The 15,980-nt window shown below is 39.8% G+C and overlaps 1 protein-coding gene across 4 annotated transcripts in view; it reads right to left on the bottom strand.

The window, feature by feature from the left end:
* Window positions 1-15,980, bottom strand: part of LOC118785501 (adenosine kinase-like) — a 133,220-nt gene that overhangs the window by 93,273 nt on the left and 23,967 nt on the right. For all 4 annotated transcript variants that reach the window (XM_036540216.1, XM_036540198.1, XM_036540225.1 and 1 more), the window contains one exon: window positions 9,727-9,805. In XM_036540216.1, coding sequence (XP_036396109.1) covers window positions 9,727-9,805 — 79 coding nt within the window. The remainder of the gene's footprint in view (window positions 1-9,726; window positions 9,806-15,980) is intronic.

Genomic DNA, 15,980 nt, shown 5'->3' on the forward strand with positions numbered 1-15,980 from the left:
TTGAACCGATCCGACTCTCGCTCCTTAGTATTAGGTTAGAAAAGTGTGAAGGAGCCCGTTGGGAATCTGGTTGGATATCAACATCTTCACTTCTGTTGGTACAGCTGAGCGGATTGTTTGACTTGATTAGTCTTTACCCAGCTACCCCTCCAGACATGGGTATCAGCATATCAGAGGAGTGATCCTGCAAAGTCTCTAGGTGTAGCCCATTACCCTGAGTGAGAGGACTGTAAGTTAATAGGATTTGCTCCCGATCGAGAATCTGAGCCATTTCCTGGGGCTGTTACAGACTGAAGCGCAAAAATAAACGTTCCTTTATTCGAACGCGATTATGCCCCCACCACCCAACGTGACCCCGCCCCCCCACTTTCCTTGTTGGGTTGTCTGTTATTACGCCTAAGGTTGAAGTTTTTTTTTTCCACCCCCCCCCCCCCCCTCAGAGGTTTACAGTGGAAAGTAAAAGGTTGGCACTTTTTGTTTGAAGGACCCATTTATTCAGGTGTAAATGAAACTTGCATGGTAAGCAGTGCTTGTGCTGCTGTTGGAAAGAGGGGATTTTAGATTAATCAAAAACCTGTACCATGTTGCATACAGGTAATTATTGAAGAATAATTGCCAGGAGATTTTTTTTGTAATGCGGTCCTGTTCCAAAAGCAGCATCTTCCTGGCTCATAAGGGCAATGAGCGATAATGGAGTTACAGAATGTTATTAAGAGAATAATAGAGGTTATAGTTATAGAGGTTATGGGGTACGCACATTATGAATATTTCATTCCAGAACATTTTAATGTTAGCTTAGCTGCAGTCAAAATCAGTTGCCACAGTCTTCAGTCTCAGTTTTGACATCTTTTCAAAACCAGTCTGTGGCTCAAATGAAAACGATAAAGGAATAAAAGACGGAGGCAAATTCCATCATTGACTGTGGATGCAAAATGTCTACTGAGCATACAGCGGGGGCCTGATCGAAGCATGCATCTGAAAGATGGCGCGCTCAAAAATAAAAACGTCTTCAGAGTCAAACAGTAAAGTTGAGTCACTACGCCATAAACCCTGTGGGAGAGCTTGGAATAATCTAGGCAATGTTAATGATGCAATTTATATGTGAGGGGACTGGTGTTTGGCAGGCTCCTTCCATCTGAACAGGCTCCACAATTCGCCACATTTTCCCGGTGCTCCAGCAAGATGGAGGGGGTGGAGGAGGAGGAGGATGTCAGAGCGGCTAGGCGGAGAGACCCGCTGATAAGAATCATTACTATTAGTGTCTGTCTGTCACCTGCTGGGTGTCACCAGGCTGCTGTCATTTTCCCATCCGTTTCCATAACGCTCAACACTTCAATTCGCACTTTCTCCCACACACTTTTACGTTCTGTCACTGGACTGGGTCCGTCGAAAAAACAGATCCCAGCAGCACTCACAGGCAGCAGACTCCCGTCTTCTCTATTTATGATACGTACTATCTTTCGACGTCCTTCTAAAGAACATCCTACAAATTACTGTGGATGCTTTCGCGCTTGTTTACTTACATACTACAGCAATTACTTTAATAACAATTGATTACATATGGTAGCATTACATCAAAACATACAGGGTGAACCATATGTAAACATTATTATTCTATGTAATATCGACAGTACAGTAACATGTTTCTAAATGGTGGTTCAAGAGGAAATTCTAAGGCTCATTAAACTTGTGACCCGGGGAAAAAAAGACCTAATTGCTGGCTCTTTGGTATTTTCTTGAAAGCTTTTTAACCCAAATATTTGAAGCTGTTTCTCTTTGTTGCTATGCAACATTTTCACCACAAGTGCAGGCGCGTGCCCAGAAAATAAAATGTATAAAAAGTGGACCTCAGTTACTGAATTGAAAAAAAGAATAAAGTAACCATAGAACTAATAAGTAACACTAATGTGCAGCATCATTTTCTTTGTAAAGCACTCTCTTGTGGTTTCTGTACATCCTTCTTCATTTTAAGCTGGCCTCGTCTGGCACAGCATAAAAACACATCACAGCAATAACAATCACCATGATGATGATAGCAGTAACAAAAATAAAAATGTTGCGGATGCTTTCCTTCTTCAAGGGTGACATGTGATATTTAAAAACATGAACTACAATAAACACAACATCAACTAAGATCAAGCCTAACTTACAGGAAACGGAAGGATAAGTAATATGCAAACAGTCTAACATATGTTAACATGACTGCAAAGGTGAATATGTAGATATTTCAAATAAGGAGCTGAATCAATGCTTTTGCTGTTCACCAACCATTCCATAAAAAAAAAAAAAAAAAACATTTTTGATCACACTTCATCAATTTTAGGTCAAATAACTGGATTTGGAAGGGAATCCTGAACTCAGAGAGTGATAGTAAAATATTAATAATAAAAAAACGTAGTAATAAATACTATAAAATGGCCTAGTTTCTACAACCAGTTCAACAGGCCGTTTCTTTGGGTGTGTTAAAAACGGTGGTATGGCAGATCTAGATCCCATATCATTCCCACATTTACAGCTTTGTTACTGCTTTAGCACCCAGCCACACAAGACGCAGTCCTTAACCGTTGAATGTGGTATGCATACCAAGTGCCTGGCACAATACATCTTGCCCTAATTTGACAAGAGATCGCTACCGGTTACGCATACAGCCGCACATTTCACAAGTCCTTTCAAAGCAGGCTTCAGTCAGATTCTCACCCCACAGTCCTGACAACTGTGCAAGTCGCCTCAAAATAAAGCAGTCTAACCGGGAACCTCTTTATTCCTGGACTGCGCCAAAGACTGAGAGCAAAGCGTGCATTGCGCAAGATGTCACATTGAATTTCAATTCAAACCTCTGAAGCCAGATGATATGAATCGAGCGCTTCCGTCTCCAGCGGGTTTCTAATGTTAATCAACGTTCTTTTTCAATGCATACTTATGAGTAACAATCTACTTCCCACATCCTCCCTTTGGCTACTTAAATTAAGTCACCAATTTGACAGTAAATTAAATATTAATCTGTAACCCATACAAACCAGCTGCATGGGAACACTTCCAGAACAGTGTTAAAAAAAGCTCACTCTACGCTGATATTTTAGGTGTTGTTCCATGGCACAGATGTGGTTGTAATGAGAACATATCCCACAGAATGTGTCCTGAATTGATGGGATAATGGGGATTAACATTACACATTTTTTTTTTCAACAGTGTGATTAATACAGAGCAACTACTCTCCAACAAGCCGTTCTTTTGATTCATTAATTGGCTTTCTTTTCTCACTGGGTTTAGTGTTGGGATTAGACCTTTTAAAAACAGAAAGTATCTGCCTATCACTCCTTTGTATGTCCAATAATTGAGTGCCTGACGGACAGGCATTTAAAAAAAGAGCGAAAAGATACATGAATAAAAGACATAAAAATAGCAATAGCCAATATGGTTAAATACTGAGATCTAATGGCTACTGTAGGTCTGTGACAGTCCATTTGACATTCTGTCTCTGCTGTCCACTGCTTGAACTGAACAGGGTTTTTTTTTTCTCGCTTCTGCTTCTACAGCGTCACCCACTTCTTGCCTGTTCCCAACAGAGTGAACAAAAGCCAGTGTCTATTTATAACCTTCCCTATCAAGCCTTTCTGTGCCTGCAGTTAATCATTAATCATGATCTGGGGGACGTCACCCTTGCTCTGTCACGTAACACTTTAATGCCAGAGAGATCTGTGAATTCTGTGTTTCACTGCCATTTGTCACATCCTTACCCCGCTATCCATAAACACTATGTCTGATATTGCCGTTTGCGCGATAGCTCCAGGTCTGAATCATCTCTTCAATATTCTCGGTGACGACATTATTTTATCTTTGTGGGACGGAGGCACAGCCAGGCCCTAAAGGTCACAACTGGCTGCACAAGCACAGACAGTTCCGTTCATGCTCTGCACACACGAGTACAGTTTCCCACATGGGAAAGGAAACAAACACTGCTTGTCTGCTGCACGTGTTAGTGGAGGATGCTTGTATATGTAGAATTATCTGTCCGTTTCCAATGACAGCACATAAAACAGCAAGCGGAAATACGATACCATAAAAACTAATCCAACCAATCATAACCACAATGTGCGGTCAACATATAAAATGCTGCACAAGGATAAAAAATATTTGTGGCCCAGTTCCTCAAAGGTACAGGATGAATCCACTGTGCATGCACCATATTTTGTAATCATCTCTTTGAGGGGAAAAAAAGAATATAGTCCACCCTAAAATTAACACCCACAATGACTTGCACCCACATGGTTTGTACCAACCCGATGACCTCTTTTACCACATGAGGTCATCAAATGTTGCAAGAGTCATCTGATACACGAATGTGCCGTCACTGCAGCGACCTTTAACACAGCAAAGATGACACCACAGATTAAGCGTTTTCCGGTATTAACTGCAATGCACAACACAGCCGGTGGGGGTGGGGGGAATCATGCCCTCGCATCAGAAACGCGGAGACCTCTGCTTCGCCTCACAGTGAGTGACGAGAAGCTGAGCAATGCGAAAGCGCAGCCGCCCCATGACGCATGGCAGCGAAGGCTGACGCACGGGAGAATCTTCCGTCAAAGCGTGAGAGGTGCGTTTCTTCTTCCCGCTCTGAAGAAAAAAAAAACATCTGACACTCTAACTCCTGACTCATGCACCACGCACCTGGAATGGCATGGAGGGTTTGGGATTAGAGGAATTATTTCCCATTTCTTTTTTTTTTTCCAGGGCTTAATTGTCTGTGACCATCCTCAGCACGGGCCTGGAAATAAACAAGCCTTGGCACCAGCAGCCATTTGAAAACTGGCAGTGGCTTTAGAGTTCAATTAACCTTTCCCAAACAATCAAGTGACTTGCTTTAATGATAGAGTTGTGCCTTGAGTTCTCGCTGCCATAAAAATGCGAGACCCGCCAGGTGCACTGCTCATAATCGCTAACCGCTGCACTCACTTCGGCTGGACTACAATCGAACTCATTCAGGTTCCTTGAAACCTCTGGCCACAAAAGCTAAATACACCATGCACTCCTTATATCAAAACCATCAATTATGCACAATATAAAACCTAATCAGATACCGTGATATTGTAATTTTCTCCATTATTCCTGGACATGGGCGTAGGACAAAGACGTCTTTGCCATTTTCTGGTACAAAACAGGTCTCCCGGTGAAGTATGTAAAACATACAATACAGGGCTTATTTGTTATCTTGCGAGATGCTGACAGCACACTGACATTTTAAAAACTGCCATTTATTTTCTTTTACACCCTGAAAAATCCACTGCACAAAGCATGACAGGCACTTCTCCATTTTCCTCTGTCTGTAAGTGGTAGCAGGCAGAGAAGAGTATTTTCTTTTTTGTTTGGGCTCTTCAGCAAATGAAAGTGAGCTGGATATGCTTTTTATTTAAAAGAGAGAAGTGTAAAGTCAAGCATGAGGTCATGGAACATTTTTGCCCTTGGGGGATAAGTTGGTGCCTGCAACGAGACAGCAAGCCCTGTTTAAGTTTCCATGCAAAATATGAGCTGGGGAAGTCCTTTGTGTATAAAAGACAGCGAGGAGATTTTCTACAGAAGTTCCAACAACACTGTGGACATGTGTTTCCAATAAAGCACTCTGAGCTCAGATCCAGAGTTGGGCCCCTTCACCTTCACTAATAGACTTTGCTCAAGCAGCAACGGTCAAGGAAAAACTAAAAGGGACAGACAGGCATCGCAGCTATGAAACAAATGATTCTACAAAGCTCTAAAACAAACTGCAAAGGACATGTTTCAAATTTAACAAAACATTCATCACCATCATACCTTTAACGTCCTTTCTTCCCTATTCTGCTTCATCTCTGAACTATTCTGCTCTGAATTTATTACAGGAAGACATCAGTGTAGATCTTTTCTAATTTTACTTGAATAACACTAAACATCTCAGTAGTTGCCAGAAAAGCAGTGATATAACCCTGACAGACAGCACTGCATTTAACATGAGGGATTCATGGTGCTGCTGGCATAAAAGTCATTTGACCACCTACCCATGCTCTGATGTCTAGAAAGGGAAATGAGCTTACAGCTCATAAAAGCCTCTTGTGCTGTGAACCATTATGCTGTGCAAAACACATTTGAGTCAAACAAATAATCCTTTGCTCATCGCAACAGATTTTTTGAAGAATAATAATGACAGCATTAAATTGCCATTTTACAGAGGAACAAGGCACAGGAACCTTTCAAGAGACGTTCTGCTCAAAGACAATCTCGAGCTTTAACATCTCAGTTTTGATCTTCCACAGACTAATGTTTGCTTGTCAGTCAGAACAGCCAGCTCATCTCTGTCTCCATGGCCACTAGATCCACACTGGTGTCACCTGTGATGGATACATCACACTGCACAGTGAGGAGATGAGACTTGGATCAGGTGCAAAGACAGGCGGTAGTCCAATAAGCACATGCGAGAAATAAGGTGTCCCGCCTTCTCAGGCCGGTGATTTAAGGAAAGGTTATTTTTCTGAAATACACACAACATTGATAGTTCAATGATGCTCTGAAATTAAGATGTAAAGAAGGCACCCCTAGCTGAATTTGTTATTAGTTACCTTCAAGCATGCCTGCTTATGTTATCTGCTCTATTGTGATATACAGGTGAGTCTTCTTCTATGCTGCTGACTCAAGGAACAACGCATTTCCTGCATAACATTGCTCCCACACCCATGTTTGCCTGCGGCAAGCTGTTTCAGTTAGCTGCCTTTTCCCCGCTGTATGTCCTTACCTGAACTACAACATAAGCAATTTTGCCGTGAGTCAATGAGTTGACCCACGAGTACTGATGGAGTTGCAAAGCCTTGCCTCATTTCCTTGCTTATGAGCCATTGGTCGTGCAGTTTTCAGCACTATACTGTACTTTCCAGACACATTTTTTAATTATTAGCTTACATGTATCAGAAGTTACATTACATAGCGTAGGTCATTTTTCTGTATTGATCGAACATATCTTCCTGTATCTCTTTTTCCATAAGCATCAACAGGAAGGATGAGTCAAATTTGAGGGTCAAGGGAGGGGTATGAACAAGGGTCAAGGAGGAAGCAGGGTCAGGGTGGCCAAGGCAGGGGCACAACCAGGGTCAAGACTGCTTAGCAGCATGACAGAAATAAGAACAAGTCGGGTGACTGCAGGAAGGAACGGGGTCTCAGTTGCATGGCAACAGCGAGGGCGGAGTAGAAAGCGCTGTTGACTGTAAAGGAGGGAACTTTTTAAAAAACGGCTGTTGGGAGGGTTTTCAATGGTGAACTCATACACATCCACATGTGATAAGAAAACCTGAAGCCAAGTTAGACACGGGAAATGTTAGAATGTTAGAAATGTTAGAAGAACAATGGTAAACAGGTGTGCAATTACAATCAAACATAAATTTTTAAATTTCTTTGATAATATCATATATATAATGTACACACACACACAAAAATTCTTCAAAGCTGAAAGAAATGTATACATAGGTATCAACAAATTTATATTTATCTAAAAAACAAATTTCAAGCATTTAAGCATAAGTCTTAAGATCAAAATGTCTTTGAACGCATGTTTCCCATTATCTTAATCCGGTGTGTCCAAACTTTTGACCGGTACTTTTATTTTGACAGGCTTTGTCATCTATATACTACGATCTGAGGGAGAAAATCTACCAATGGGTCACTTACGAGTATTAGAAATGAAAGTTTCTGCAGCAGCGGCCCTATGCATCGGGGTGTATAAGTCATGGTACAAGCCACTGCATTATCTCTGATAATGAGCTCCAAAAAGGAAAGTGGTTTCAAAGGTGAAAAATATGCACTGGACCTTCTGGCCTTCTACTTTCTACCAATTATTGTTCTGCAGTATATCTGCCCTTGTTTCATGCTTCTCACACCGGAGGCTACAGTTTGCCTTCATAACTGAAAAATTTTATGTTTGAGAAGATGAAGGAAAAAAAAAATCAACCTTTGAATTTCTATAGCCTAAAACGAAACATGTCCGTATAAAGTGTTCTTTTCTTTTCCTTGGAGGGAAGTACAGAACAATTCTCCAGTGTAAGACATTGATCCACCAACCCGTGGTGTTTCCAGCATGCACCGTGATTTCAATATACTGCTTCTGAACGCGGGCAGTTTTCTGCAGTGAACGTGTTCCTGGGCAAACCTGCAACAGTGGGAGCATCTAATTTATGCTGTGGTCTCTTTGATGTGTATTCAGACTGCAGTGCGTATCATCATGTTTGAAGGTTCAGTTTCCACAATACATCCGAGTTTGAAGTTTCTGGCACTACCAGGTGCTACAATGTGATAATCTCAGGGCCAATTATGCATACTGCATTTTTTATAGCAGGAACACCTGAAAGTAAGGACTAAAAAAAGCTACACTGTCAAGACACATGGGACATCACTAAAATTGTTGTGAATTGTCTGCTTAGGCAATCGTAGCTTTTTTTTTTTACATTTTCATAAAAATTAACCTTTTACATGTATAGCTTTATAAAGGTACAAGCCAAAGAAAGTACACTTGGTCTTCAATATTGTACATCTGGTTTTAAAGGCTTAAATCTATCAAGATGTGCTGTTCGGATGACCAATTTGGAAAGTGATCACTCTTCAACGTATGTTAGCTGTGCAGAGTAGATCTCTGAAGTGCATCTCTGATTTCACAAGGGAATGTGTAACATTTCCTTTAACATCTTTTAAAACATTATCCTTAAGGTCTGCATCTGAAATGGAAAACATAAACTGAACTGAATTTATAGCTAAAACCAGCTGCAACAATGTGGAAATATATCTCTGTTAAATTTTGGCTCCGTGCTTTCAAGTACATAATCATGTCAGATTTGCCCTCGGGTGTCCAGAAAGAGCCAACCAGGTTTCAATAAGTGTTTGTGCTATCCACCTCCTGAAAGGCTCGAAATTTCGAAAAGACAGCATGAGCCAAAAAAAAACCCCAAAATAAGACAAACTAGCAGTTAATGTCTCACTGCTCATCCCAGAAAAAAAAGAAGTCTTTCGAGGGGGAGTTTATGTAAATGCTTCTGGTCTTCATAATTAAAGAGTATTTGCACCAAGCACATATCTCTGCATCTCTTTGAAAAGGCTGTTTACAGTCTCCGGAGCGTGGAGACGCTGGCAGCCCGAGGGCCTGCTTTCCTGCCGTCACACTTGTACACAGAAGGAAATGACTGTGCTTTCACAAACATCATCCTGTCAATTAGCAGAATCGTGCTGCCTGCGACCTCTCCTTATGAGGAACACATTTTCATCTGGCTGTTCCTCTGTGCTTATCGACATCAAATCAGTGTGCGTCAGATTTACATACTTAATAACCGTGGACCATATTACAGAAATTTTGCAACCATGAAATAAGTCTTTACAATCCCACTTGCATGCTGTTTTTAATCAGCCCATCTCCACAATCCCTCCCCTTTCTGAAGCTCAAATCACTGTAACAGCCAGACTTGAAGATCAGTGTTTGTTTTATATAATTTGTTGTGATATGTTAATTGTATGTACATGCAACTGTTCCAAACTGCTGTTTGATATGTCTAAAGAAATTAGCCAAACAGTATAAAATTACAAATATTTAGGATTTCCGTCCTTCTGTTGCGATGGTGGACACAACAAGTTTGCATGTTTTGAAACTGCCTGAATGCATGTATCATTCGTGCCCTGAGTGACAGGTTATAATCATTAACAACAGAAAAAGACAGACTAAAAGCAAACCTGTGCGATTTTAACCGAGTTCTGGGTGGAGCCACCAGCATGGTATTCTACTTTGGGCTTCTTGACAAGTTCTTCAAACCTGAACCAGAAAAAAAAACAAAAAAAAAAAACAAGAGGGGGGCATCAGAGGCTACAGGAAAGAAACAGGCATTGGAAGGTTAACATGCAACTTTAAGTGTTTGTAAACAGGAAACCAAGGTCAAGCCTGAGAATCTCCACTACCGAAAAAACTACATGTGGAGCTTTTTATAGATCACTGAACTGGCTTAGACATCCCATGACTGTTTTCCAGGACAATACCACCATAAGGCCTATACAGGCCTATACTGGAGCAAACTCATACTTCAGGCTTCTAAAAATGAGGAGCTACTTGTGTATGTATAGTTCAGCTTTACACGGAGTAATAAATTTAAAGCTTTGGGAAAGGCCATTTGGGAAAACTAGATAAAAACAACTATATAAACGTATGAGCTCGAAAATAAGCTATTTGATAACTATAAATATTATTTGTCCAAATGCTTACACAGATGAATTTCATGATACAATCACATTTGTTGACAGATGTGTATGTGACCTATGACCTCTCGCTTCTTAGCACTTTTATCTGGTTCCACTTCTGCATAGATACGGTCCAGACTTGAGTCGATTTAGTTCTGAAGAATGGGGGTCATATTGTTCCTTTTGATCTAACCTTACGCCAGGTTGAATGAATAAAGGGTAAAGGCAAATCCAACACTCCATCTACAACGGCTTCAAATAATAACAGCTGAGATCCTAATCTGATATCACAATGACAGAACATTCCTGATTTGCTAAAATCTAAATTTTGCCTCAGTACAATTCAGTGTTCATATTATGAGGCCTTGAATTGTATGTCTCTGAGGGGCTGCAGCATGACCCATTAATCTACTGGAAGCACAAATCACTGTTAATCAACAAAAGGAATGGAGACATTCAGGACTATAAAACAGAGAGCTGTAAAAAATAAAGACATCAAACACAGATTTTTACCGTCAAACAAATCCCGTCCCTCCGCCCCATACTTGCTTTACATTTGTCGTCAATAATAACTCTGGTTTAACACAGAGGTTAAAGGTGTTTCCTTGATCTGCCGTGCAGCTCAGCCATAAGAAATGTCTCTTTGTTAGGGGACAGAGCGTTACGGCTCACAGCGTCCCCGACCAGAGGAGGTGGGGGTAAGGAGTGGGTCCCCAGAGTAGGGCCTGGGAATAGCACGTCAGCTTCCTCAGCGGAGAGTCACAAACCATAAGCTTTACCACAGCGCATGGGACCAAACACACATGTGCCCTCCACAACTCTCACACACAAACACACACGTCTGAAACCTGCATGAGTTAACCTGCTGGTTATGGGGCATGCCGACTGAATTTGAACACCTATATAAAACACACATAGCAAACTGAAATGGACAAAAATAATAAATCTCTAAACTGCTTTTTTTCAAGAAAGCCCCTACAAATCCTTACTAATTCAAGCAATGCAATGCCTACAGTGCTTACACCCTTGCACACACACAATTTATCCAGGATCAAGATTATGAAGAAATATTTACATACATTTCAACACACATCAGCATGCTTATCCTCCAAAGTCACTGTGAAGTACACACTGTAATTTACCCATGTATTAATTTTTTTCCATCCATTTCAATTTGAAACATGCACACAAAGCATTTAAAAACCTAGAAGCACTGTTATGTCAGGGTCTTTATCACTTCTAAAATTGTTGGCATGCATTAAACAGAACTGAAAATGCATTCAAAACAAAAACCATATTGACTCGTTTTCTTTAAGCATTACTGTCGTAGCATTCACAATTTATATATGACAGTCCTGGATACAGAAAGGAGATGGTATGCCTCTTAAAAAACATATGTTCTATTCATGATGACCAGATTAAATGTATTAACACCAAATGCAAACTTATGATGGAAAAAACAGCACAGTCAAAAAATCTGTTAAGATTCTTCTTCTTTGAAATAAATAATTCACCACAAATGTTACTAGAGTTGAAAAATGCATTTAAATGTCAGTTTGATAAAAGCCAGAAGAACATTCTCCCACATGTGTTTGTACTTATGTTTATTAAATCAAGACAAAAAAAGAAAGTCATTTAAATCAAAAGTTAAAACATCATTGGTTTACAGACCATGAATTAATGCAGTCCACCTTTAAGGATAATATTATCTATTAACCTTGGCTGATGGATACTGTTGTTTGCTGTTCCATTTTAAACACCTCCCCACAAATGCTTTCTGACTTTCACTTTCAGAAGATGTCGGCTCTGAGAAATATGATACATAGATCGATAGATCAATACGTAGAAAGGTAGCTATATAGATAGACAGACAGATCGACAGAAGAGAGAGAAAGAGAGGAAAAAAAAGAGTTTCTACTCGTGCTCCAAGAAGCCATGTCTTGTGCATTCACTCAGACAAACCTTTGAAGCACCACAATCTGAATTACAGTAATTAAATCCAGAGTACTTCCCCTCCAACTGCACACACACACACACACACACACACTTTTTTTTGTCAATGGATACAATTAGCCAAAAAACAATGAAACAGCTCACTCTAGTGCTGGTGAGCATTGCCTTTCACAAAACTTATTGTTTCTTGAATAATATACTTCATTAAGTTGCCCAAATATGAAGGAAATTGACAAATAGTGACAAGTTCCCATGACAGTGGGAATGTGTAGAAACACAACCAATAGCCTAGAGGTATTAGACAAAGGACACTAAGGTAAACAAAACAGATTCACTGGCAGCGTAAAAGCATGACACATGGATATATGCATGTGATTACATATGTGCTGTAAATGAATAGTATGCAGGGTGGTTCTCAGCAGTAGTACCACGGGCTTACCATATAATTATCATTCTAAACCTAACTGAAGCATGAACTTAGTATTTTCCCTAAAAGTTTCAGGAAAGTAAACATTATAAACATAAACATAATAAACATTTGAAAAGGCAAGGAAAGTGTTTCTTTAAAAGTGCCAGGTGCACACCAAATCAATGGCCTTTAAAGAGCTTATTATAAGTGCTTAGTAAGGCCAACCAAACGTTTTCCCCAGGCTTTATTTTCTTCTAGAATCAACACTCAGGGACTATTCATTCATCACTACAACACATGCAAATTCAAACGGCATTAACTCTGACACAAATCCATCTATTAGACACAACCAATCAATATGGTGGATTTATTTGACCATCACCACTCAAAGGTTTCAAGCTTCAACTTTATCATATTTATCAATTCATTACTTATCAATTATTATCTGTCCCTACATACATATTCATACTACAGCACACACTCAAACAAGATATATACTTTCACAGAATGATCAAGTACAGTGTTATTAACAACTGGGTTTAAATGGGTTAAATTTAAGGTTATACCTAAAATCTTAGTTTGAATTAAACTATTCTATGCAAGCAATGTCCAATCCTAATCAGTCAGCAGTGTCACTGGAGATAAACTGTAGTCAAACAATGTGCTGTTTAAAATTTGGCATGTGGACTCCTTTCACTGCAAAAGCAGACCTGTGTACTGTACATGTTAACAATTAGCCTACCAAGGACTTGGAGCGGAGCCTTGCTTTAAAGGTAGCAAAGAATGCACTTGTTTAAATGGGAAACCAATCAACAGGATCATCATCATGAGTTGTGTTCCACAGCTTAACCACTTCCATTGGGTCATAAAAAGACGCAGCAGCTTTCACTGCAGAGAGGTTTTGGCAATTGAATCTTTTATTGGACCGTATGAAGTTAGTGTCCCTGGCCCTCTTAATGGCAATGGTCAAACAGCAATATATAAAATCTAATGTGCTTTCTCTTCTACTGTACAGGCAGCTGATAATGCAAGTAACTGTCAGGAATGGAACAAAACGATCACTTGAAAACCAGCAAGGAAATTTGCAGGGGAAAAAAAAAATCTGTTCTCTGCAAGGGGGTTGCTATCCATGCGTCAATAAGGTTGTCAGGTATCTGTCAGAGCATTCATTTTGGAGGCATGAACAAACCACTCTGGGCCTCTGCCATTAAAAAAACAATTACTCACTGTGCTGCTGCTTAAGTACCTATCTTATCTACCAGAGTTTCATCTCAAAAGAAAAAGAAGAAACACATAACACTTGATAAAGCAGTGACCATGAAAATGTTGCTATTTCAACTGCAAGAGTTGTAAGTTGTTGTAACAAACAGATTTGATAGATGTTGAGGGGGAAAAAACATTTTAATCCTACTTAAAAATGATCCATATGGCTGGAATAAACATTTCAAAAACAAGTCATTTGTGCAGTATATATTCTTTACAAAACGTATTGTTTTTTTTTAAATCTCTAGAACAGACCTAGCCAATCAAAATTGCCGAGAGCCACTCACAGCCAATCACACCACATCCTCCAACGGTGTAATACACTGTCTGGCATACATTAAAAAGCCTTTTTTCTCAGCGTTATGTGAACTCTCCAGGATTTTCAACTAGTGAGATTCAAGTTTCGAATGTTCATTGATAGACCCTTTTTAAAATTCAAACAGTGCCAGGTGCACACTGGTGTGAGTAATCACTGGGTGGCTTGTGGAGGACAGTGCTTCTGAGAGATGCATGTGGTTGACACCGCCCACCCCCCATTTAGTCTCCATTAGTTTAGACTGCAATCAGCTCCTCTGAGTTCGAAGGTGCCCCATCTTTCCTGATGACTCATTAACAGACAGGCAGAACCAAGTGTTCCAACTTTAAATGCCAGCCGCTAAAAATAGTTCACAGTCGTCTGACTAATGTTTCCATTAGTATTTCCTCTTCTTTTCTAGGTCCGATCCTAAATGCTAACCTAGGTAAAGCATTTCAATTTCCAAAGCTGACCACGCACAGGTAGTGCATGATTAATAATCAGGTAGTGTTTTGTTACTATAACCTGCATATATGCAAATTCATTCCTGCCCATTGATAATTGTTTCTTTATTGTTTTTATTCTTTTATTCTTCTGCTCCTGCAATTTCCACAATATGCTAAATTTATATTTACAGCTATAACACTGGACATTCACAACAGGTTTATGGTAAGTCAGACTGCTCCAACATGCATACATACTTCCTATGCCATTTTCAGATTCTCAGTCTAATTAAAGTTATGATATCACTTGGACACTGTATTAACGTAAATTTAGATTTTTAGTTTTGCAATAAGAAAGAAGTTGGATTTTAATATCACTGTTGTTTTTAATAACACTATTTTTGCCAAAGGCTGTAAACTAAGACTTGCACATCAGTCATATTTTGTGAAAGCATGAAGGTATAAACGATTCTGAAAAAGGTACACAGAATCAAAAAATCACTCCACACACACCATCTGCTATTTGTCTGACGATGGTACAGCAACGTTCACAGAAAACAGAAGTGTAGTACATCCAGTTGAAATCTAATGAGGACTTGTGGGAATGTAGAAAGTCACCTGACACAAGTTTACGAAGGAAGGGTGGCTTTCGAAGAAAAGTAAAGTAACCAATCTGCTTCATAGAAAGTCCACATATTTCGCCTTCAAGCGAGAGGTCTACCTGCAGGAGCATGTTCGCCATTTAGGACATACGGCCCATGCAAATGAGCATATTCCCCATTTCAAAACTCTCACTGAAGCACCTGTTATGACTCATTTACAGTGAAAGAATGTGAAGACTGTGGATGTTTATATCACAAGAGCAGCCAAGGGAACCATTTGAACCAGACACAGAGCTTCTGAAGATTTTTTTTCCACTGACAAACTATTTGCTCCACCTTTCAGAACAGACAGCAAGGGGCCCTGTTCTCTGAGGCTTAAGAATCCTGTCCAAAAGGAGCAGCTGCCTCAAGACCTTTTCCCGAGCCCCATGTGATCACATGATGCCAACACATTCAACTGCCTTTTTAACCATTTAGGGAACGAGAATGCGTGTTAGAGCTACACTCTGTCATTTAGGCAAGTGCATTAAGAGGTGGGTTTTACATCTGATTACATCTGATATTACTTTCAAGCAATCATTACCTTTTCTTTCAATGAGGTGAAAAAACATGCTACTTTACACATTTACAGGCACTATGCATCTTTCTGGGCCAGAGAAATATGATGAAATACAGAGATATATGCCGAATGTACATTTGATATAATCATAAAGTGAAAAGGGTAAAAATGATAATCCATTTAATTTCACTTAAACCATGTGACCATTTGTACCAACTGACAATACTGTCCT

Source organism: Megalops cyprinoides, chromosome 1 (assembly GCF_013368585.1).
Source record: "Megalops cyprinoides isolate fMegCyp1 chromosome 1, fMegCyp1.pri, whole genome shotgun sequence".
Taxonomy (NCBI): Eukaryota; Metazoa; Chordata; class Actinopteri; order Elopiformes; family Megalopidae; genus Megalops; species Megalops cyprinoides.